Source organism: Oryx dammah, unplaced genomic scaffold (assembly GCF_014754425.2).
Source record: "Oryx dammah isolate SB20612 unplaced genomic scaffold, SCBI_Odam_1.1 HiC_scaffold_18, whole genome shotgun sequence".
Classification (NCBI taxonomy): domain Eukaryota; kingdom Metazoa; phylum Chordata; class Mammalia; order Artiodactyla; family Bovidae; genus Oryx; species Oryx dammah.
Window position 1 is genome coordinate 10,612,281 of NW_024070202.1, and position 24,952 is coordinate 10,637,232.

Sequence of the window (24,952 nt, forward strand, 5' to 3'; positions counted from 1 at the left end):
AAAATAAGCCTCTTTGAAACATTATTTTGTTAAATGCATTTTCATAATTCATTTAATCATCTCCTATTATGGTGCCTTCTGATTTAAATGTACATTTCACTGATTATTTGTGCAGTAGAATATACTTCTACCAACCATTCTGGGTCTATGTATCATTTCTTTGTGATCTGTCTGTTAATGGTCTTTATTTATATCTAAATTAGATAATTTTCTTTTTCTTATTGGTTTCTAAGGGTTTTTTGTATGTTAAGGATATGAAACCTCTGCTGTACTTTTGGCAAATATTTTATTTGCCTTTTAGTTCTATTTGTAATATTTTAAGTTTAAAATGTTTAGGATCTAATCTATGAATTGTTTCCTTTGTGATCATTTCTACTGTTTTATGCTTAGAATACTCTCTGGTTTGATAGTTGATATATTATTCTATTCATTAAAAAATTAATAGTGTCACTCTCTACATACACATACCTTTTAAAACTATAAAGTGTTTATAGAGCTTATGCAAAACCACACAAGAGAATGCTTGCTCAGTGTCCAAAGCTGAAAGGCTGTCTTCAGCCTCCTAACCAGCACTAAATGTTACTAAATCAGGACTGTTTCTAGCAAAATTTACAAGCAAACTCAGCTGTCTCTTTTCTAAGGAAAATTTCCTGCCACACAAAGGGTTACCTCTGAACAGTATCTCCATTATTTCACCCATGACTCCATTCCTAATTTTCTGTTTTCTGGCAGCTGCTCTCTAACTTACAAATAATGCATGTCTTTGTTTAGAGTTCCTTAAAAAAACTGTATATTCTAAATGTGGAAGAAAGCTCAATTTATTTTACTTTGAAACCTGAGAAATCAATAACATGAACCATATGTTAATTATGGAACCTGGTGATAAATAAAGTAAGAAGTCCTATGAAACCGTGGTGGTGAAAGTGATAGAGTTGAGACAGAAAAGGAAAGAAGTCCTTTATCTTGGTGTGTGATGCTTTCATAAATCTCCCTGTTTGGTAGAACACCAAAATGCAACTCCTTTCTTAATTCATTCTAATGTAATTTATATTTCACTTTCTTCCCAACTCCTGTTTTTTATCAAGATCTTACAGCAATGACGAGATATATATCAAGGGCTGTTAATACAGTGGCAACATTTAGAACAGATGATGCCCAAGACAAAGCTTAACCAGTATTTATGTCTTTGATTTTCATTTATTTGGATTCATGGAGTTTTGCACTGAAGACATGAATCAAACTATCTTTATCTGGTTGAAACACTCAAGGACTTCAGGTCTACAAGATAAATTGCCACGAGACTAGAGTAAGAATCATAATGAGGAAAACAAAAGTTAGTTTTGTAATGTTTTAGGTATTTACACGTGGTTATCACATACTTCTAAAAAAGAGCTAACTTTAGGGTATTTACTGAGAGTACATATATTTCTTTTTCCCCTGGAGCCCATTAAATCAATTTTGCTGTTGTTACCACAAACCTACGTCCTCCCTCTTCTTGTACCCTCACCCTCCTGATTTGGAATCTATTTTTATAGAGGGAAGGGACAGAGGGAAGCAGAACCCTCACTTGCAGCTTTTATACCACCTCTGTCTCAGTAACACTTCAGGTCTTCAGCTATGGGTGATGGTGAGTTCCAGATTTAAATGATAAAATGTGATAGTGAGACTAAAATATTCATTAAGTGTTCAGTAATTGTTCCAACATATCAACAGAGCTAAACATTCACAGAACAACTTCAATTAAGGATATGTTTCCAGATCAATCAGTATCTGATCACTCAGGGTAGCCCTAAACCTTAAAAAAAATTTTTTTTTAAATCTGGAACTCATAATTTTTACTCTTTTAGCCTCACCACATGGCATGTGGGGTCTTAGTTTCCCAACCAGGGATCAAACCCACGCCCCCTCTATTGGCAGCATGGAGCCTTAACCACTGGACCACGTGTGAAGTCCCTAGACTTAAACCTTTTAACACTGCAGTTTCTAAACTTAAATTCAGAGTGAAACCTCCTGTGCCCTCTGGTCCCCAATCCTCTGCTATGTTCTATTTTAGCTTTCCAATCTAAAAGTGCTGTGACTATACTAGAGTAGAATGATAAATATTTCTTTGGTTTTGTCCAAGAAAGGAAAAATGAACAAGTATGGTCAGGGACAGCAGACAGCAATAGTAAATATAAAAACCAACAAAGCTACTAGCTTATATTTGCTAAAGGCTTAGAACCACAAGTGGAAGAAATTCTGAGCGCTCGTATCTTCTAATACATGAGCCTCAAAGTAAGCACCTAAACACTCTGGCCACATTAGCGTCAGCACTAGAATCTCCACCTATGATCCCCTTAGGTTTCACACAGTCTTGGTTCCTCATCAATACAACAGGGTTAGGAATTCTGATCAGTTACATGTGCAAATCTGGTAATGGGTTACTAATTTAGGACCGCAGAGAACTGTGAGGACACTAAGCAAAAGGAAAGAAAAAACATCTTTCGAAGGTCAAATTATGATGTGTCATGAACTTTTTTAAAGAGTAGCTTTCATGAACTTTTTTTTTTTTTTAAAGAGTAGCTTTCTGGGTGGCTTAAGAATTTCCCGTTAGAATTCTCATGTTCCTAACCATCTTCTCACTAATTCATATCAATGAGTTAGCACTTTCCAATAGATCATCTTAAGGAATAAAAGATCAGTGCTTTTAAATAAGTATAAATGGACGACTTTAGTTAAAATGCCACACCTGATTCACCTGGGCTTAGAGTCCTCTGAAAGGCTGGGGCCACCTACGCACAAGCGAGCAGATATTCCAAAGGTCTGAGTCATCTCAAGACATTTTCCATTCCCAAGTAGGGTCATATGTCAAACTGTAAGAGACTATTTCTTAAACAGTAATGTCTTTAGGCATCATCAGAGGGTACTTATTGGAAACTCCCTTCTGAGACTATGTTTAGGGCAAGGCTGTAGATTTAAATGAGCACCCCAGGTGGTGATTATACAGGTGATTCACTGGCCACACCTGAAGAAAGAGCATTACATTTAACTTCATTAACCCCTTAGCAGATGGTGACACCACCATCTAGGGGCTTCCCTCATAGCTCAGCTGGTGAAGAATCTGCCTGCAATGCAGGAGACCTGGGTTCGATCCCTGGGTTGGGATCCTCTGGAGAAGGGAAAGGCTATCCACTCCAGTATTCTGGCCTGGAGAATTCCATGGACGGTATAGTCCATGGGGTGGCAAAGAGTTGGACATGACTGAGTGACTCACTTTCAGATGGTGACACATTTCTGCAAACTTTGTTGGTTCAGTCTATTTTTCAGGCATCCAAATCAGGCTTCCACTGTACGGTAGTAGCTAGAGTTTTTGAAGATTAGATTTATACTTGGTCATTTCTAATATCCACAGAATTCTCTTTTACTTCCTAAGATGTCAATAGTCACAGGTGGGACTTCCCTGGTAGTCCATTAGTTAAGAATCTGCCTTGCAGTGCAGGGGATGTGGGTTCAAACCCTGTTTGGGGAACTAAGATCCCACATTCCGAGGAGCAACTAAGCCTGCATGCTGCAACTAGGGAACCCGGGTGCCAGAAGTGGAGAGTCCATGCGTTGCAATGAAAGATCTCACGTGCTGCAGCCAAGATTGGACATAGCCTAATAAAGAACTAAAAAAAAAGAAAGAGTTGCAGTGTCCAGATGCATGCATCAAGGCCCTGATTTAGATATATGAATCCAAATTCAGATCAAACTCTCCTCATCTGATTTTTCCACTGGAATTGACCTTTGTGGACAAACTTGCTCTTTGAGAGTGATGAGAAGAACAAGGAAGTACAGAATGAGAGTATCTGCAACAATATTTTACTTGCTGGAGATAGTTGGTTCTCATGACTACCATTATGGGGTCTGCATTATAGGTTTCCTTGTACAACTGTTTGTGAAAGCCCTTATTCCTCTCAACAAATATTTAATAGAACCAGTAATGATTTTAACTGCAATGAAACGATCGACTAAGCCTTTCCACCTTCCTTAGGAATGAGGGAAAAGTTACAATCTTAGATAACTGGTGGGTATTTTCTCTAGCTGTCTTTCACTAATGTAAAATTTAGTGACTATAAATTATTAGCAACTGCTCTAGTAGAATGTGCTTTCTTAACTTCCAAACTCCACAATCACATGGGTATCTGAAATTTCTGGATAAGAATGATAAAAATCCAAATGATTAGGAGAATATTTCCAATCAGGTTTTTTAAAAGTAACTTCACTTTTTGAAGCTGCTACTGCTCATGGTGGGAATGACAAAGAACTTTGCACACAACAGTTAACATGTGGAAACTTACTTTTAAATTTTTAAAAATGTGTCAGTAGCAAATTATCTTTTAGCTATTATACACACCCCTGAGAAATGAGAATGGGCTCTGAGATTCATAGCATCAATCATTTCACTGGACTCAGTTTCCCATCCATAGTACAAAACACCCTTAGCAAACATTAAAAGAGAACGACTTCTGGAATTTAGTTAAGTCAGTATTAATACTAAAGGAGAAAATGCATTATAGTTCTAGTGGACATCAGTTACTGGTTTTAGACTGTATCTAAGCCAAGCCAACCAAGCAATTCCTTAGTTGATATGGATAATTCCACAGTCTCTGCCCAGCATGAAGAAAGAACCAAGTAGATATATTACAATATGGCATACTCTCTGCTTACTTTTCTATTATATATATGTATGTATATGCATATATATGTATTATGTTTTATTGTTTAGTTGCTAAGTCATGTCCAACTCTTTTGTGATCCATGGACTATATAGCCCGCCAGGATCCTCTGTCCCTGGGATTCTCCAGGCAAGAATACTGGAGTGGGTTGCCATGCCCTCCTCCAGGGGACCTTCCCTACCAGGGATCAAACTCATGTCTTTTACCTCTCAGGCGTTGGCAGAGATGTAAAGTTCTTTACCACTAGGGCCACCTGGGAAGCCAGGTATATGCATACATACAATTAATTCTATTATATATGCACATGTATAGATAATAATATGCATATAATAGGCAAGTAAATATATACAAATCTATCCCTGAAAAAGTACAACTTTCTCACTTGTACAATGGGAAAGCAGGCACTGATGTAATCAACCCTCTAATTAACGTTGAAATACAGGCATTGATATATTGTTACTAACAAGTTTACTGAAGGTCTTCTGTACATTCCAGACAGTACTAGAGACAGCACAATAAACTAGGTTCAGACTTCAAAGCTCTTACCTTCCAGTTGGGAAAGATAAACAACAAACATAAAAAAATTAATGAGATCATTTCGGCCAAGTGTAGTAAAGAAGATAAAATGGGGCACCATGTATAACGTGGTCAACTGTGAGTAGAGGTGGAGCGGTAGGTGAGGTGATCACAGAAGAAGTCATTAGGCTGTGACCTGCGCTGGTATTACGACGACGAGAAATAGGCACCCTTCCTGTGGGGCTAGGGAGGGAGAGGCACGTAGCATTCCAAACAGAATGAACAATATGTACCCATGCTGAGCTGGAAGCATGCTGGAAGAACAGAGAGAAGGCAGGTGTGGTTGAAGGACAGTGAGCCACAGAAGCAGAACAGGGTCTGGTGGGGAGCGAAGGGGAGGACAAGGGCAGTAGGCAGGGCAGGACTTCTGACTTTATGCTATAGGTCACAGGAAACCATTGGAGAAAAGTGGTTTTCAGCAGAGGAGTAATAACTCTTAAATTTTTTGTCTAAATTTTTGTTTGTTTATTTTTTGCTGGGCTGGGCCTTCAGTGCTGCACACGGGCTTTCTCCAGCTGCAAGGAGCGAGGGGCTAACTCTCTAGCTGCAGCGTGCATGCTTCTCACTGCAGTGGTTTCTCTCATTTCAGACCATGGGCTGTAGGGCACGCGGTCTTCAGCAGCTGTGGTGCACGGGCTCAGCTGCCCCGCAGCATGTGGAATCCTCCCGGAACAGAGATCAAACCCATGCTCCCCGTATTGGCAGGTGGATTCCCAACCACCGGGCCACCAGGGAAGCCTGAGTAATAACTTTAATTTATGCTTTAATCAGGTGCCTCTGGTTGTCACAGGAAGGATGAGCTACAAGGGACAGGAGTGAAAATAGCATATTGAATTAGAAAGCTGGTTTGATGGGTCAGACTAGAGCTTTAGCAACAAAGATGCTGAGAAGCAAGCAGTCAGACTGGGGTTATCTTTTGGGGATAAAACCCAAAGTACCTGCTAAGGGATTAGACGAAGACTGTGACAGAAAGAAACATAGAAGGATCCTTAGGTTTGGGGGCTCAAACAACTGGGCAGATGGGGAAGGCCTGAGTTGGGGAGAGGATTCTCGGGTAATGTTTTGGTCCCAAAATATCAGACAGCTGGTGGATTCTAACGCATTCAGAGCAAGAGGGAAAGGTCAGGCTAAAGAATAATGATACCTGAAGGTTCAGGACTAAATGCTATCACCTGGTCAGAAAGTGTAGACAGGAAAGAGAAGAGAGCTGAGGATGAAGAAGCCTCCACTGTTCAACATTTAGAGGAAGAGAGCCAGGAAAGAAACTTTAACCAGGCAGCTTAGGCACACTCTAAACCTGGGTGAGGAATATCCCTCCACTATGTGGAGCATCTCTCTACCATCTGTTACCATAGGAACACACACTGGTATACACTGCCTGCAACTTTTTCATGGGCTCTATAAACAGACTCAATGCCCAAGGTGAGGAAGCACTTTCTAAAGAGATTCCAACTAACCTATTATTAGCTTGATCAAAGTGTCACTTGTTTATTTTAGTGAGTCAGTATTTATTTTAATGAGTCAGTCTTACAGTACCTTTAGAAAGACACCAGTTTTTGGTTTTCTTTTTTAACCCATATTTCCTGTTAGGGAAAAAAAAACAAACCCACCTATTAAATAACTCTATTATAATTTACTATACTGTTGTATGTTTAGATAATCATATTATCTAAATAATATATATATTATATATAGTATATAGGTTTTATTATATATCTAGTAGAACTTATAACTTATCTGTTATACTTTGAGATAATTATGTATTTGCATAATTCTGTCCTCTTTCTGATATTTTCAACTACTACAAGGGCCTGGTAAATTGCTTAAGGATTTGTTTCTGGGAGAGTCCTCCAAATCTGCTGCTGCTGCCGCTGCTAAGTCGCTCAGGCGTGTCCGACTCTGTGCGACCCCATGGACTGCAGCCCACCAGGCTCCTCCATCCGTGGGATTTTCCAGGCAAGAGTACTGGAGTGGGGGGCCAGTGCCTTCTCTGCCTCAAAAGCTAGACTATCTGAAAGTGTTCTCCCTGAAGAGTTACTGAAAATTGCTACAGACGTAGCTCACTCACCCTAGGTTTCCCCCTAAATCTGAGGTGAGCTCAGGGCTGACTCGCTTCCTTCCGATCATCTCTCCTGTTAGAGCTGACAGTGGCCGGTGGCTGGAGCCACTTCGATTTAACCCTCAAGCAACTCCCAGGCTGGCTGCCTAACTTCTGCTTAGCATTATGGCTGATGTTCCTGTTTTTAAAAATCCCCCCAAATTCTGTGTGTGTGTATGTGTAGGGGGGGTAAAGTGGGCACCTACTCAGGTAAGGGTGTGGGCCAGGGTGTGGTTTGTTCAGAGAAGGCTTTTTTTTTTTTGAGTCAGAAGTCTACATTCCAAGCTGACTTCCCACAAAGAAAAACTACGACACAGGTTACATTCCTGATGAAAGTTCAGACGCCTGGTTTTTAAAAAGCAGAATGCCTCTAAGTATGATCATTAATGCATGAGTGACGTGCTTTTTAAAAGGCATACTAAGGGTCTAGGATGGGCAGAAGGGGCTTCCCAGGTGGTGCTAGTGGTAAAGAACCTGCCTGCCAATGCAGTGTAGAACGTGCACAAATTGTTTGGATAAAGCATTACAATAAGCAATCCTCTAAAATGTGACCTTAACGTGGAAGGGCAGGGAAGTGTAAAGGAAAGGCTCTTCGGACTCAGGCTGGAGAGAGCCGAAGGCCCAGGACTGAGGAGGAAGGTCTGGGGCAGAGCTCCGGAGACCCTGGGAAACCGAGAGTGTGTCTGTGTGTGCGCTGGCAAGGAGGGAAGAGAGTGGGCGTGGGGACAGTGCGAGGCAGGGAAGGCAGAGGGTAGAGAGGACAGGATTCTGAGTGCCAAGAAGCAAATCTGGGCTACCGTGCTGGCAAGTCACAAAGCCCTGAGAAATCCACTGTACCACAGGCGTGAACTATTTTAAGGCAGATTGCTGTAGGTTGAGGCCCATCTTAGAGTAAAAACCAACACTGCCCGGTGAGGTCCTCTGCACCAGAACTAGTGTTACTGTAACATTCCACTGTTTAATCTGATTAAACAGTCCTCTCAGGCATCCTTCACGGACGCGCTTTCTTCAAAAAATTATTTCATGTGACTCTGAAAAGCAGTTTGCTTTAAACACCAGGAGAGATGTGTGTGCACATGCCTCTGTGTGTTTGAAAAACCCACAGTCTATTCAGCAAAGTCCAGCCTTGATATCAGATTGAAACAAATGTCCTTCCAGGACCCTTATCGTCATTGTGGAGTATTTGTTCACTGAGTTTCTCGTCTTGTTTTTGGGATCACTTTATTATGCAACATCTGCTCTGAATTTCAAATGTGATAAACAGGGTATGAGTGTCGGTGGCAGATGGCTAATGACCGCCAGCGACAGGGCATTCAAGTCTGCCTTGTTTTCTGGGAAGCGATATTTTCATGTTAATTTGCTCTGTGTCCTGCAAAGATGAGACAAATCACCTGCTCATAATTCAGGCAAAGTGGAGACCACCAGGAGCCGAGAGGGGCCATGGCTTGATTCCTTTAGGGGTGAGAGGAGAGGCGGCTCTGGGGGGCTTTCCTCATCAGAGTAACGGGACCAGGCAGTCACTTCGCATTATGTCAGATGGAGAAAGATGAATCAGTCCCGGCCACCCCATCCTGACACCAGGGCCACTGTTTACTGCAAGCAGATATTATTCATGAAAACAGATCTTTCCCAGAGGCACAAAACAGGTGCTGTTAAGAGTGTGTGTCAGTCTCTGAAGTCTGGGTTTTGTAACATAAACTTAATAGTACATTTTATCTCCTACTGAAAATGTTACAACCAGCAGAAATCTCCAAGAAACATTCAATCGAAGATAAAATGAAATCTAATTCGCAGAGAAAATGACTCGCACAGACTCATAAACCTTGAGGTCTTTCGGCCTTCTCGAGCCCAGTAGAATTTGTCTGTTACAGAGATACATGCACAAAATATAATTTTTATTCCAAGACTGAGTCATCCAAAGAGGCCATGTGGTCTTGAGCTGAAAGAACCGTGCTCTGTTTTGGAGAGTCAGCTGGTGTTCTGTGTGAGCTCTCAGTGCCTTTGAATTTCTGCTTGTGAAAGACACGTTACATGTACAGAATGTCCAAAGAATGACACAGAGAACTTCAGAGAGCTTAAAAGATAGTTGAGAAGCCGGGTCAGACACCGGGGAGAGAATGTACTAGAGAGGCAAGTCTGAGGACCAACTGACAGTTCAATAAAAGAGGGTATTACATTTTGCAGGCATGTAAAGTGTGAGATTTTTACACAGGAGTTTTCTTCATATATATATATATATATATATATATACACACACACACACACACACACACACACACACATGGGCTTTCCTGGTAGCTCAGCTGGTAAAGAATCCACCTGCAATGAAGGAGACTTCAGTTCGATTCCCAGGTTGGGAGAATCCCCTGGAAAAGGGATAGGCTACCCACTCCAGTATTCATGGGCTTCCCCGGTGGCCCAGGTGGTTAAGAATCTGCCTACAACGCGGGAGACCTGGGTTCGATCCCTGGGTTGGGAAGATACCTTAACACATTCCAGGATGCTTGCCTGGAGAACCCCACGGACTGAGGAGCCTGGCAGGCTACAGTCCATGGAGTCATTAAGAGTCGGACATGACTGAAGCTACTTAGCATATATATATATCCTGCCATAGAGTTCTTTTTCTGGGTAGCAGTTAGATATGACAAAGGAGCAAAGTGAGGGAATTTGTTTACAGTTCTTTCTGATCCTTTCTCACACAGTGGCAGATAAAGGCATGAAAGAGAAAACCCAACAATCTGGAAGCCGCTGTTTTTTCTTTCCTTATAAAGCACCCCCCCCCAAGTGAAAGGTGCTACATAAACACATATACTCAAAACATATTATGAACCCCCAAAGAAAAGAAAAAGACAATCATAAGGTATCAGTTATTGCCTCATAAGTTTAAGCAAGGAAGTCTAAGAAGATAATATCGAATCTCAAATGACCAAATTAAACAGACGCACTGAATTCCTCCACAGTTAGGTAGATCAAAAAACATTCTGAACTACAAAGAGGAAAACAAGATACAGCAATGATCGGCCTATGAGGCAAAGTCTGAGTATTTGTTTACATCACAGCTTAGCAGTCAAGAGGTTTCTTCATGCAAACGTCACCATCAGCATGAATGACTGTATCTTAGGACGGCAAGAAAAGAGATTAAAGAATGCGATGAAAATTTCAAGATCAAGTATGAATACGATAAGATGTGATTATTTATTCATTTTTAGGAGAAGAGCATTTTAAAAGGTTGGAAAGAACCACCTATAATTTTATTGTATTCTCATCAGTCTCTCAACGACAATGTTCAGTCCAGACCACAGGATAAAGACAAAGGAAAAGTGAAAGCGTTAGTCTCTGTCGTGCCCGACTCTTTTTGATCCGATGGATAGCCCACCAGGCTCCTCTGTCCATGGAAGTCTCCAGGCAAGAACACTGGAGTAGGTTGCCATTTCCTTCTCCAGGGGATCTTCCCCACCCAGGGATTGCACTGCAGGACGATCCTTCACCGTCTGAACCACCAGGGAAGCCCTACGATAATGACCGGATATCCTCTAATGAGTTCACCAACTATCAACCATCACGAATACTTAGGACTTCAGGGGTAGTCTTTTGCCTTTTAAAAACAAATGGCATTTAAATGCATTTTAAAATTGCTATGTGATGTACGTATACTGAGAAGATAAGCCCCGCTTCTACTTTTAACAATGTGGGTTTGTTTTTTTTTATAACAGACTGATGACAACAGTCCTGAACAGAAAGATTTTGCCTCTGGAACAGTTAGTCAGAGACCACGCAGCATCCTAATTTCACCAAATACAGCTCACTGAACGCAATATATGTCCTGAACGTGCACTCGGGAGATGCTAAATTGAGGAGGACCGACAGGTAAACAGTGTCAAAGATGACACGGAGGGGGACAGGTGCTGGAGGACGATCCTCGCAGCTCACACCATCGTAATAAGAGGTCTCTCTCCTTGATTTTCTGTTCTATGCCTATTTCATGTTAAAATAGTTAACCTTTTTACCTATTCTGAAACTTGGCATGTTCTGATATATGCAAGACAACAATATTGATGATTTTGAAGAACATTTTAGAAAATATTTTGGTACCATAATGCAAGAATCAGCTACAAACTGTGTTTATTTATAAATAAGTGGGTTTTTTAAAACTTGAAAACACCAAGTGAACTACTTATATAACCATAGAGAAGTGTCCCACAGGCTGCTGTGTGCGCTTCTATTCTAAGGCCCCTGAGCAAAGATTCATGACTCATTCAGTTTTCTGTCCTCAAAGTGCCCAGCATAGAACTTGCCCTATAAAATTAATGTCTGTACAAGTATACTCAGAAAAACTATTATGAGAAAGCATTCTGTATAAATAGTTCAGTCCATGTTTCCAATAGGCCCCTCAGAATAACAATATTCTCTTGATATAGTTACTAAGACTTCTCACAAGTGAGCTATACAACAACAAAATATTTCTGTTCTCTGGTTGCAGGTTCGAAAAATTCAACTAGCCAGAACTTTCTACTTAGCAGCTATTTATCCTGCATACCAATGCTTAAAAAGACAAGAGCTTACATACAAAAGATACAAGTATTCATTAAAAATAAATTTATATCTATCACATCTTGAACTTAAAACTATCCATTTCCAAAAAAAACCACTATCCACTTGATGGTATTACAGCACTTATAAATGATTACTCATGTTTTTGATAATGACCTTAAAGAATCTCAAACACTCAAATTCTTAAAAAAAAAAAAAACAAAACACCAACCCCAAACCATTATATTCTTATATTTAATAAGAAAGAAAAGTAGATCTGCACAGTTCAACAACATTTTTTTAAATTAAGGATGAATGGGCATTTATCTGGAGAAAACTCTAATTTGAAAAGATACATGTATCCCAGTACCCATCACAGCACTATTTACAATAGCCGAGACAGGGAAGCAACCTGTCACACAGTGGACTATTACTCAGTCATAACAAAGAATAAATACCGCCGTCTGCAGTGACAAGGATGGGATCCAGAGATTATCACAGTAAGTGAAGTCAGGTAGAGAAAGACAAGTATCATATGATACCACTTGTAGGTGGAATCTAAAAAAAAAAAACGATTCTAGTGGATTATTTACAAAATGGTTGCCAAAGGGAAATGGGGCACGTAGGGATAAATCAGGAGCCTGGAGTTAGCAGATACAAACTACTATATATAAAATAACAAGGTCCTACTGTATTCTATAATAAAGCATAGTGGGAAAAGTATGAAAACGAACATATATATGTGTAACTGAATCACTTTACTATAAACCAGAAATGAACACAACCCTGTAAGTCAACTTTACTTCAATTAAAAAAAATTAAGGATGAAGACGAAAAGTGTCTTGTGACTATCTTTTAAGTTATCGAAAGATGTTCAATTAGCCATTAACATACAAATTAACTGCCTGAAATACTGCCTGACTATAGTTTGGTTTTACTATGAAAACATCAATACACAATTAACCCCAAACCTTGAATAACCACAGTCCTTGCCCCTGCCTCCATCTCTGTGAGAATGGCATTGATCCTGATGACTGAAGACATTTAACAGCCGCCAGGAGAATCTTCTGTTCAACACAGAATGGAGCGACACACCCTTTCCATGGATAGGTGAAGAACTCAGAAATACTTTCAACAAGCTGCCTTATGAAAAGCTTCTGCTCATGAGCATCAATCCTCTGCTCCCGAAACCTGGCTCGGTCACTCCCCTACTCCACTTCTCTCTTTCCTCCTCACCTTGGTGACCATCTTTCTGCCTGTGCCTCATTTAATCCAGCTTACCTCTCTACCCTCACCCTTGAGGGGAAGTGGAATTTCCCTCACTCCATTTTATTTTCTACTCTTGCCTGATCAAGCCTTAGTTTAAGCACATCATTTTAGTTCATCAGCTGTTCTAACTACTGATACTGTTGCAAATGGGAAGCCCCAGGAGCTCAGCTGGTAGGTAAAGAATCTGCCTGCAATGCAGGAGACCCCTGCAGACCCAGGTTTGATTCCTGGATCAGGAAGATCCCCTGGAGAAGGGATAGGCTACCCACTCCAGTGCTCTGAGGTTCCCCTGGTGGCTCAGAAGGTAAAGAATCTCTCTGCAATGCGGGAGACCTGGGTTCAATCCCTGGGTTGGGAAGATCCCCTGAAGAAGACAATGGCAACCCACTCCAGTATTCTTGCCTGGAAAACCCCATGGGCAGAGGAGCCTGGTAGGCTAAAGTCCACGGGGTCGCAAAGAGTCAAACACGACTGAGCGACTTTCACTTTCACTTTTGCAAATGATTCCACTTGGCAGCCTCTAACACCCTAGGAGAATTTAACATTAAGTTCAAAAGACCTATGTCGCTAGAAATGCAGGGTGTAAACAAATGATTACCTTGTCTCGCTGTTTAAAAAACTGATCTCTCCCGGTGTTCTTTGGAAGGACTGATGCTAAAGCTGAAACTCCAATACTTTGGCCACCTCATGCGAAGCGCTGACTCATTGGAAAAGACTCTGATGCTGGGAGGGATTGGGGGCAGGAGAAGGGGACAACAGAGGGATGAGATGGCTGGATGGTGTCACCGACTCGATGGACATGAGTTTGGGTGAAATCCAGGAGTTGGTGATGGACAGGGAGGCCTGGCGTGCTGCAATTCATGGGGTTGCAAAGAGTCAGACACGACTGAGCCACTGAACTGAACTGAAATTTTTGAACATAGAAATAGATCAGAAGAAGCCAATGCTTGTGTTGAGAGGCTATGTTTAAGCTATTGGAAGTCATTTAAAAAAACAATAAATTTCAATTAATTATATCTGAAGAATGGTTGGCAATGTGTCTTACTGATTGAGTACCTATGTGTATAAATCTATGAGTATGGACTGTCAGGACACAAAGACGAACAAATAAGTAAAATATGGACACAAATAATCACAAATGAACAAAATATGATAAAGAGGAAGAGAGGTGTAGAACAAGTGCTAAAAGACAAATGAGATCACACCCAGCTGTAAATGTGAGCCAAATGGTATCTGGGGTCAGCCCCGAAAAATGTGAGCAGATAGCTAATAGTGGGGGGAGCAAAGAAATAGCAATGAGAGGAAGGCCTCGGAGGGAGGAAGCTGGGAGCCACGCTAAGAGGATGCGGATTAGTCCAATTTGGCCAGAAAGCAGAGTACACAGAGTGGGGCTATGTTCTCCCCTGCATGCTGAACATAGTATTTTGGACACACTCATAAAGGAGAGAACTGAAGTCATAAGACTGGAAAAGAATTCCGGAGGAAAGAGGATGCAGAGATAGAAGAGAAAATGACCAAGAACGTGTAATGAGGCTTGTGCATGTGCTAGCTGCTCAGTCACGCCCGAGTCTTTGCAAGCCCACCGACTGTAGCCCATCAGGCTCCTCTGTCCATGGAGTTCTCCAGGCAGGAATACTGGAATGGGTTGCCATTTCTTCCTCCAGGGGATCTTCCCAACCCAGACCCACATCACTTGTGTCTTCTGCAATGGCAGGCAGATTCTTATATCACTGTGCCACCTGGGAAACCCGTAATTAGGAATACCTACGGTTAAAGGGCCTTACTGTCCTTGAAACAGCTCAGGAAGCAATGAGACCATTCCTGAGCACCACCTTCTCTTATGAAAGGCAGATGGGAGAAAATAAATTCTATATTGGTCTAAAACCAAATAAATAAATCATTCAATATGTCACGTTCTAAATGTACCAAAACTGGGAACCCATCTAGCTGTCACTAAAAGATCTCTCTTACTCTGTTCAGACAATAAACTATTTTTAGCTATTCACGCCTATCTAAAAGGATGCTGAATTCTAGAAGCCATTTCTACACAATGAATGATAAGGTAAAGAGTCTGCTTCACCTAATTCACAAAAACAAACAGATCTCCATGAACACCTGCACATATGTGCAGAGATCTGAAAGATCAACTGGGAAGTTCAATTAAGCAGAACAAAGTAAGACCAATAAAGCTTTATAAGCAGCTCTTCCCTTTAGACTTAAAGGCAGAAAAGATCTGGAGTCAATATACTGCATCTGGCTTGCTGACCTCCAAGGAGTCTTAAGTCATCTTTGAATCACAAGAGTTTGGGATGGGACCTGACACTTCTGGGCTTCCTATAAATGTTTTATGAGCGAGGGAAGAAAGCAGAGTTCACAAACCATCAGAAAATGGCTGAGCTATTAACATACTTATTAAACTATACTTTGTAGGCTCAGGGCCAGATAACGTACAAGCAGGTATTTCCTAATAATTTTAATATATATTAGAACAAAAGGGGTTTTTTCCACTGAGTTCTAAAATTAGTGAACTAGAATATACCCCATTCTTTAAACATCCACTTAGTCATACTAGATATATTTAACTATATATTGAGTTCCAAAGGCTCTACTTCTGGCAATTTTCATAAGGAAAGAATGCCACTGTTTAAATAACAGTGTGACTGTTTGACCAGGCAGAGAGAGGACTCTTAGTACCTTTATGGTTTCAGTGGGCACTCCAGGTTCTGGCACTTTATCCAAATAAGTGGTCAAGTCTTGATCAACGTGTTCAAACACTAACGTTAGTTTGGTTTCTCTGTCTGTTCGTGACACTGTACACACGTCAAACAACCTAAAAGGAAAAAGAAAGAAGTATTAGGGAGGTGGTAATACGAAAAGAAGAAATCTGTAAGTCTTACACATATCCTTTGATCACAAAATTAAGGCGGGGGGAAAGGCTAGATTGGATCAATCCTTGTGATAATATGTAAGGATACCTGTTAGTGCTTAGTCCCTCAGTCGTGTCCTGCTCTTTGGGACCCCATGGACTGTCACCTGCCAGGCCCCTCTGCCCTTGGGATTATCCAGGAAAGGATACTGGAGAAGGCAGACATTCCCTACTCCAGGCAATCATCCCAGCCCAGGGACTGAACCCGCATCTCTTGTGTCTCCTGCACTGGTAGGCAGATTCTTTATCACTAATGCCACCTGGGTCTGACCCTTTAATACGAAAGCTCAGGAGAGGAGCACTTGGTTAAGTGGTGAGAAAATTCATAGCGGCGAGTAGAAAGCAACATGAGAATGTCTGCTTGGAGAGTTCCTTACTTAAGATCTTAGAGAAAAAAAAAAAAGATCTTAGGGAGAACGTACTGGTGGAGATAGTTTCAAAAACTGCAGACTCTATAAAAAATATGGTTCTTAGCTCATAGGTCAAGAATTATTGAACAGACAGAGACTAAGCATTCTTTGAGGACACTGGACTCTGCGATTTAGATTTTCCTGGAATTTAAGGTCTTCAAATCATGCCTATGAAAGTAATTAAAATGCAATATGGAGAAATCTGTTTTATTTCTAAGAAACTGTTCTCATCCTGCTCAATCCAATCATCTCCCTGGAAAGGGCATGAATTCTTTGTTTTAAAACTGCAAATATCATGCTAATAAAAATTGTGAATTTTTGATTATTTTTTGAGGGGGTTGCAGACATTGCCTTGGCAAACTATTCTGCCCTAAGATGATAAAGGCAGACTGACAAACTTTATAATTATGTTCGGATGGGAGAATTCAATTTATCCCATAAAATCCTACAACTAATTCCAAATTTAAGTTTTAAAAACAAAGCCTTCAGTCATCAAAAGAATTTTCAAGCCAAAGGGCTGATGCTCCTTTAGTTTCAACAGTCAAAGGACATCATCTGGTGGGGGGAGGTGTGCAGGGGAGGACATGAGATGCTCACCAAACATATAAAGAATTAAACACGCCTCCCATAAACAAGCTGGAAATAAAATTTCAGGACAAGGATGTAATATAAATACTAAGAAAAGGATAATAAAAATTCTATCCTATTATTTTCTTTCAAGTTTTAAAATGAAACAACACTTTCTTCAAAGAACTTAACTAACTATAAATGTGCATATAACCCAAGTACTGAAATGAAGGGTTGACTCACAATTAGCCACTTTGTATATTACCACGTAAATTTTTAATGCCTCGCAGGTTCACCCTGCTACTCTACTGCATTTCTACCATGGATGGGGTCCACAATCTTTGGTACTTCTCTGTAAATCTCAAGTATACTTTCAAAGAACACTATAATTAAGTTAAATCAGATGGAGTGAACACCACCAACAACCACACATACATCATAGCCAGATCCAAACTATTTTTTAATGCTGGGTAGCCTGGGGTGAGTTCTCCAACTCCAGTAAAATCAATTAAGATCAACCAAATTTCTTCCCTACTTTTTCTACTTTCAAACATTCTTAAGTTTTTTAATCATCTACTTATCAAATTAACTTCTAAATTTCTAAAGTCTTTGAATATCATGACACCACCCTTATGGCAGAAAGTGAAGAGGAACTAAAAAGCCTCTTGATGAAAGTGAAAGAGGAGAGTGAAAAAGTCGACTTAAAGCTCAACATTCAGAAAACGAAGATCATGGCATCTGGTCCCTTCACTTCGTGGGAAATAGATGGGTAAACAGTGGAAATAGTGTTAGACTTTATTTTGGGGGCTCCAAAATCACTGCAGATGGTGATTGCAGCCATGAAATTAAAAGACGCTTACTCCTTGGAAGGAAAGTTATAACCAACCTAGATAGCATATTCAAAAGCAGAGACATTACTTTGCCAACAAAGGTCAGTCTAGTCAAGGCTATGGTTTTTCCTGTGGTCATGTATGGCTGTGAGAGTTGGACTGTGAAGAAAGCTAAGCGCTGAAGAATTGATGCTTTTGAACTGCGATGTTGGAGAAGACTCTTGAGAGTCCCTTGGACTGCAAGGAGATCCAACCAGTCCATCATCAAGGAGATCAGCCCTGGGTGTTCATTGCAAGGAATGATGCTGAAGCTGAAACTCCAGTACTTTGGCCACCTCATGTGAAGAGTTGACTCACTGGAAAAGACTCTGATGCTGGGAGGGATTGGGGGCAGGAGGAGAAGGGGGCGACAGAGGATGAGATGGCTGGATGGCATCACTGACTCGACGGACGTGAGTCTGAGTGAACTCCGGGAGTTGGTGATGGACAGGGAGGCCTGGTGTGCTGCGATTCATGGGGTCGCAAAGAGTCGGACACGACTGAGCGACTGAACTGAACTGAACTGAATGTGACTTATTCTGAAAAAATGATTCTGATAAACTAAAAACCCCTAATTAAACAATGTATCACAAACAGTGCCAGAAGTGATATGCACACTGCCCTGTGAACACACGATTGCTGTCATTCATGAACCAGACCAGTCAGCCCTAAAGGAAGTCTACCCTGAATATTCACTGGCAGGACAGATGCCAGAGCTGAAGCTCCAATACTCTGGCCACCTCATGGGAAGAGTCGACTCCCTGGAAAAGACCCTGAGGATGGGAAAGATTGGGGGCAGGAGGAGAAAGAGGTGACAGAAGATGAGATGGTTGGATGGCATCACCTATTTGATGGACATCAGTTTGAGCAAACTCTGGGAGACAGTGAAGGACAGGGAAGCCTGGCGTGTTGCAATACATTGGGTCGCCAAGAGTCAGACACTGAACAAGGATGGATCTGACCTGGGAAGTTTATGAAAACACTTCTCTGAATATGGTAATTCAAGGTAACTACCATTTATTCACAGGCTCTTTTGAATCATCTTCTTTCCATTAAACCCATATTCTCTGACAGCTTTACTTTTTTTGTTCCACAATCACCAAGCTTCTTTTAATCAGTTGCTTCTATTTTTGTGATAAAATAAAACAGCAATGAAGCAAAAATGGCCTGTATTAAAATCAGATACAAACATGAGAACTGCATCATTACGGCTATGCTTCTTACACATTAGTTTCAAAATGTTTTCTATCATCAATAATACATTTCCTTGAGAAAAATACATTGCTTATCACTGCCTCCAGTCAGTAAAGATCTAGTAACTTCAGTTCTTACTGCACTTATGGTCTGTGCACATCAGACATTTTAGTAATTTTCAAAAGGAAAAAAAAAAAAAACATTGACAGGGATATAACTAGAGAATGAAGTGATCATAAAACACCACAAAACCAAAGCGTCACCTGCTCCCAAACCGTTGTTAGTTACCTAACACCCCTAGCTGTATGCTACGTTGCTTCATCTCACTGAAACCGTCTTTAAACACTCTGTGTCACAATGCAAGAATAACATCTAACCCACCCAAGTTATTTTTCTCAAAGTTATAGCACTCTGCAGTTTCTTAAGATTCACTCTCACTGCCTGTAGCACCTGTGATATCCAAGTGCGAGCTCCCTGGGGTCGCTGCTAACCACCCCTAATGATAAGCCACGGAGAAAAGGCACTACTTTTCACTGGCAATATTTTTAAAAGTGGAGTTTTAAAAGAGACATATTTAAAGAGACACAGAGTAGAATATTATTGTATAACTTTTAATGTATATAGTCATATATTCTTCTGGGCTGTGAAAAGAAGGGTGCTCAGTAGAAGTGGCTCATGCTGGTTCAAGGAGACAGTTATTTTTATTTTTTGAGATGAATTTCATTTGATACTATGAATAATAATAATATTAATGATAATAATATACTAATTTCACTTGGGAAATGGAGCCCATTACTGTTTCCTTAGAAATTCAAAGGTGGCATCAAGAGCAGTAAAAGTCGTAGAAGAACCTGTAGGCTTTGGACTCCAGTGCTGGCCGTTAACATCCTACAGACTCAATCATCCACAGAAGACATTTTGGGTAATACTACTCTCTCTATATATTCTCCAATCCAGGCTTCAGCAGTACGTGAACCGTGAACTTCCAGATGTTCAAGCTGGTTTTAGAAAAGGCAGAGGAACCAGAGATCAAATTGTCAACATCCAATGGATCATCAAAAAAGCAAGAGAGTTCCAGAAAAACATCTATTTCTGCTTTATTGACTATGCCAAAGCCTTTGACTGTGTGGATCACAATAAACTGTGAAAAGCTCTGAAAGAGATGGGAATACCAGGCCACCTGACCTGCCTCTTGAGAAACCTGTATGCAGGTCAGGAAGCAACAGTTAGAACTGGGCATGGAACAAAAGACTGGTTCCAAATAGGAAAAGGAGTACGTCAAGGCTGTATATTGTCACTCTGCTTATTTTTTTTTCACTTTTATTTATTATTATTATATATATATATTTTTTTTTTACTTTACAATATTGTATTGGTTTTGCCATACATCAACATGAATCCGCCATGGGTGTACACGTGTTCCCAATCCTGAAACCCCCTTCCACCTCCCTCCCCATACCATCCCTCTGCGTCATCCCAGTGCACCAGCCCCAAGCATCCTGTATCCTGCATCGAACCTGGACTGGCGATTCATTTCTTATATGATATTATACATGTTTCAATGCCATTCTCCCAAATCATCCCACCCTCTCCCTCTCCCACAGAGTCCAAAGGACTGTTCGATACATCTGTGTCTCTTTTGCTGTCTTGCATACAGGGTTATCATTACCATCTTTCTAAATTCCATATATATGTGTTAGTATACTGTATTGGTGTTTTTCTTTCTGGCTTACTTCACTCTGTATAATAGGCTCCAGTTTCATCCACCTCATTAGAACTGATTCAAATGTATTCTTTGTAATGGCTGAGTAATACTCCATTGTGTATATGTACCACAGCTTTCACCCTGCTTATTTAACTTATATGCAGAGTACATCATGAGAAACGCTGGGCTGGAGGAAGCACAAGCTGGAATCAACATTGCCAGGAGAAATATAAGTAACCTCAGATATGCAGATGACACCACCCTTATGGCAGAGAGTGAAGAAGAACTAAGCCACTTGATGAAAGTGAAAGAGGAGAGTGAAAAAGTTGGCTTAAAGCTCAACATTCAGAAAACGAAGATCACGGCATCCGGTCCCATCACTTCATGGCAAATAGATGGGGTAACAGTGGAAACAGTGTTAGACTTTATTTTGGGGGGCTCCAAAATCACTGCAGATGGTGATTGCAGCCATGAAATTAAAAGATGCTTACTCCTTGGAAGAAAAGTTATGACCAACCTGGACAGCATATTGAAAAGCAGAGACATTACTTTGCCAACAAAGGTCAGTCTAGTCAAGGCTATGGTTTTTCCAGTGGTCATGTATGGATGTGAGAGTTGGACTATAAAGAAAGCTGAGTGCAGAAGAATTGATGCTTTTGAAGTGTGGTGTTGGAGAAGACTCTTGAGAGTTCTTGGACTGCAAGGAGATCCAACCAGTCCATCCTAAAGGAGATCAGTCCTGGGTGTTCATTGGAGGGACTGATGCTAAAGCTGAAACTCCAATACTCTGGCTACCTGACGCGAAGAGCTGACTCACTGGAGAAGACCCTGATGCTGGGAAAGGTTGAGGGTAGGAGGAGAAGGGGGCGACAGAGGATAAGATGGTTGGATGGCATCACCGACTCGATGGACATGGGTTTGGGTGAACTCCGGGAGTTGGTGATGGACAGGGAGGCCTGGCATGCTGCCATTCATGGGGTTGCAAAGAGTCGGACACGAATGAGCGGCTGAACTGAACTGACTCTATAGTAACATGAAATTTAGTCTGACTTAATTGCTTAAGTGCTGGAGTGCTCAGTCACTTTAGTTTTGTCAGATTGTTTGTGACCCTCTGGACTGTAGCCCGCCACGCTCCTCTGTCCATGGGGTTCTCCAGGCAAGAATACTGGAGTGGGCTGCCATTTCCTCCTTCAGGACATTAGTGATAATGGGTAGAAAATGCACTTTGAATCAACAGTTATAAATACTAATCTTAGGAATTTTAGAACATGATATTTTGGGTGCTTTCTCATCTACAATGACTCTATCTGGAATCAGCCCAAAGCAAATAGTAATCACTTTGGTGAGCAATAAAGAGAAGATAGATGCTTTAATATAACAGATCAGACTCACATAAAGCAACTGAGCTAAATAAGAACTGAACTCCCTGGAATTTGGCAGGAGGTTAACAATCTGTAATATATTTATATAAATCAATAAGGAATGTGGCCAGGCTGCCTAGAGCCCCTACACTTGCAAAACAAAAGGGCCAGACAGGTCTGAACACTTGAACATAAACCCTGGGAAACAACCTCAACTGTCTGATTTCTTCTGTTGATCAACATCTTAAGGCTTTCTAAAACTTAAAAAAAAAAAAAACTCTTTGCTATTCAGTAAACTGACAAAAATACCATTTCAGTGATTGCATAACTACAGGGCTGTAAGAGAAATATAATCACACTGTGTCGAAGATGAACAAAATATCTCAGATGACTTCTAGAGGAAATGGGAACTACCATTCAAAACTTATCCATCAGGGCTTAGCTTAATGTGATCCAAGTGAATATTCAAAAAGTAGAAATGGAAAGTGGTTCTTGAGCCCTTACTGAGTCTATGAATGCAATTTAGCTGCAAGAAATATGATCCCAAAAAAGGCAGAGAGGTCATTATCATTTCACAATTAAGTCAGACCAGCCCCTAACCATCCCGTAAAGCAATCCTCTCCCTGTCTCTGCTGTCCCGACACCCCAGCTGCAGGGCAGGGAGCAAGCACTGCAGTCCAGTGCCGCACTCAGCTGTCCAGCTGCCCTAGTGATGTGATCATCTCACAACAAAATATCTCCACGAATTAACTCTGCATCCTACCCATTGTAACTCGGAGCGACGGCTTCCTGTTCGTGTTCTCCACTTAACTTGCTATTCTGGATCTATTGCACAGGCAAGTTGTCTTGTCTAATGGATGGGATTATGTCCAATAGGTCTGGGATTTCCAAAGATTAACAATTTACAAAGGTCTCCCAAACAACATGTTCTGTAAACACATTCCCTGCCTTTCTTTTGTGGTTGTAATTAAAGGGAAATCTGCATTATTTGCTGTGATTAAACTCTGACCTGTCACAGGAAGTTCTATGAGGATTTTTTTCCCTGTCACTTTTTTTTTTCCATACTCTTGAACGTTTGGACGTCAAACAGTTCAAGAGCTGTGAGATGTCTGGCACAGCTGCCTAAAAGTGCTAAATAAAATTTTATTTGAACTATTGGCAGTCTTCAGAATTGAGAAATTAAAAAAAAATCTCTACTCTCTTCTTCTATGGCCCACAGAGCACTTTCTGTGGTTATAGCTTGCATGCACGAAATTTATGTTCACACGTTCCACTAGCGCTACACTATGGGATACTGGCCAGGGTATTCTCCTTTTGCTCATTAAACATAGACTATGTGTGCTTATTCTCAACCAGCACTGAATGGTGTAATTCCAGAAGTATTTGCTGCCAGCAATAATGAGCATACTGCTAGAAGGAAAGCACCATTTCAGCAGCATCTGTAAACATTTATCAGTACCTGCCATGTGCAGGCATTGCACTTGGTTTTAGAGATTCCAAGAGATGTTAGACGGCTACCGTTTTTAAGCGTGTCATACCCAGTTGCGGGAAAGACAACTAACATGTAAACTTGTAAAACCACAAGCAGTGGTATATGGCTATGTATTAGTTCTACAAATACTATGTGAAACTTTAATATCAACACCAGAGTGAATTCATTCTACATCCTACTACAGAGAGACGTCTGTGATGTCTCCATTTCCAATATCCATTATCTCTTCTGGAAACCATACCGTCACTTTTTGCTGAGGAATCATCTCTAGCCCACACTCAGGCAACAGAGCTGTGGGGTTCCTGCATAGGATGGCATGTACCCTACCCTGGATACAGTGGTAATGACTGATTCAGGAATGGACAGGATCATGAGAATTGGTCCAAGGAATTTTACTAGAACTTCTGGGAAAGTAGAGCTCTCTTTATTCTGGGATTACCAAACTGGCAAGTGATTAGCCTGCAGCTGCTGGTGGCCGTCTCTGCCACCACTTCAGTGCACCCACTGTGGAATGCAGCCAACAGTGAAGAAAGCCTGAGCGGGGAGATAACAGGCAAGGGATTCTGGATGACATCGGTCAAGCACTTAGGTCCCTTTGTGCCCAGCCTGCCCCTGGATTCATTACTTACACGAGCTAGTACTGTTGCTTTGGAGCTTATCCCGTGTGAGTTGGGTTTTATCCAACTTTAAAAAGTCCTAAGACATCTATAAACATTCTGAAACAATTAAATGACTTTAAACATCAATATCTGACCTTAAATACATCTTATATGTTAGACAAAATGAATTAAGCTCAAGATGCTGGGGAAGAATGAAGGCAGGAGGCAAAGGGGGTGACAGAGGATGAGATGATTGGATGACATTATCAACTCAATGGACACGAGTTTGAACAAATTCCAGGAGACAGTGAAGGAGAGGGAAGACTGGCGTGCTGCAGTCCATGGGGTCAGAGAGTCAGACACGACTGAGGGACTGAACAACAACATAGCAGTAGGGTGACTGCCCCAGTTCCCTGATTTGCTGGGAGACTATTTGCCTTAAGAGGGTCCTCCACGAGGGTGCCCACCAGGCGAGAGTAATCGACAGCAGCAGAGTGGACTAAGTAATGGCTCCCGAGGAGCCATGCGGCTTCTCCCCAGGATTCCTCCTGTGATTCCTCGTCTGACCACAGGGGCATTTTATGGAGGAAAAAATAAAGGCGGAAAGAGAGATAAGCTCATAGCAAACAGGAATATGGAACCTAGACCTAGAATCAGAA

The 24,952-nt window shown here is 41.1% G+C and overlaps 1 protein-coding gene across 2 annotated transcripts in view; it reads right to left on the reverse strand.

The window, feature by feature from the left end:
* The window catches only part of CDK6 (cyclin dependent kinase 6), a 258,621-nt gene that overhangs the window by 175,141 nt on the left and 58,528 nt on the right, over positions 1-24,952 (reverse strand). For both annotated transcript variants that reach the window (XM_040260280.1, XM_040260281.1), the window contains one exon: positions 15,865-16,000. In XM_040260280.1, coding sequence (XP_040116214.1) covers positions 15,865-16,000 — 136 coding nt within the window. The remainder of the gene's footprint in view (positions 1-15,864; positions 16,001-24,952) is intronic.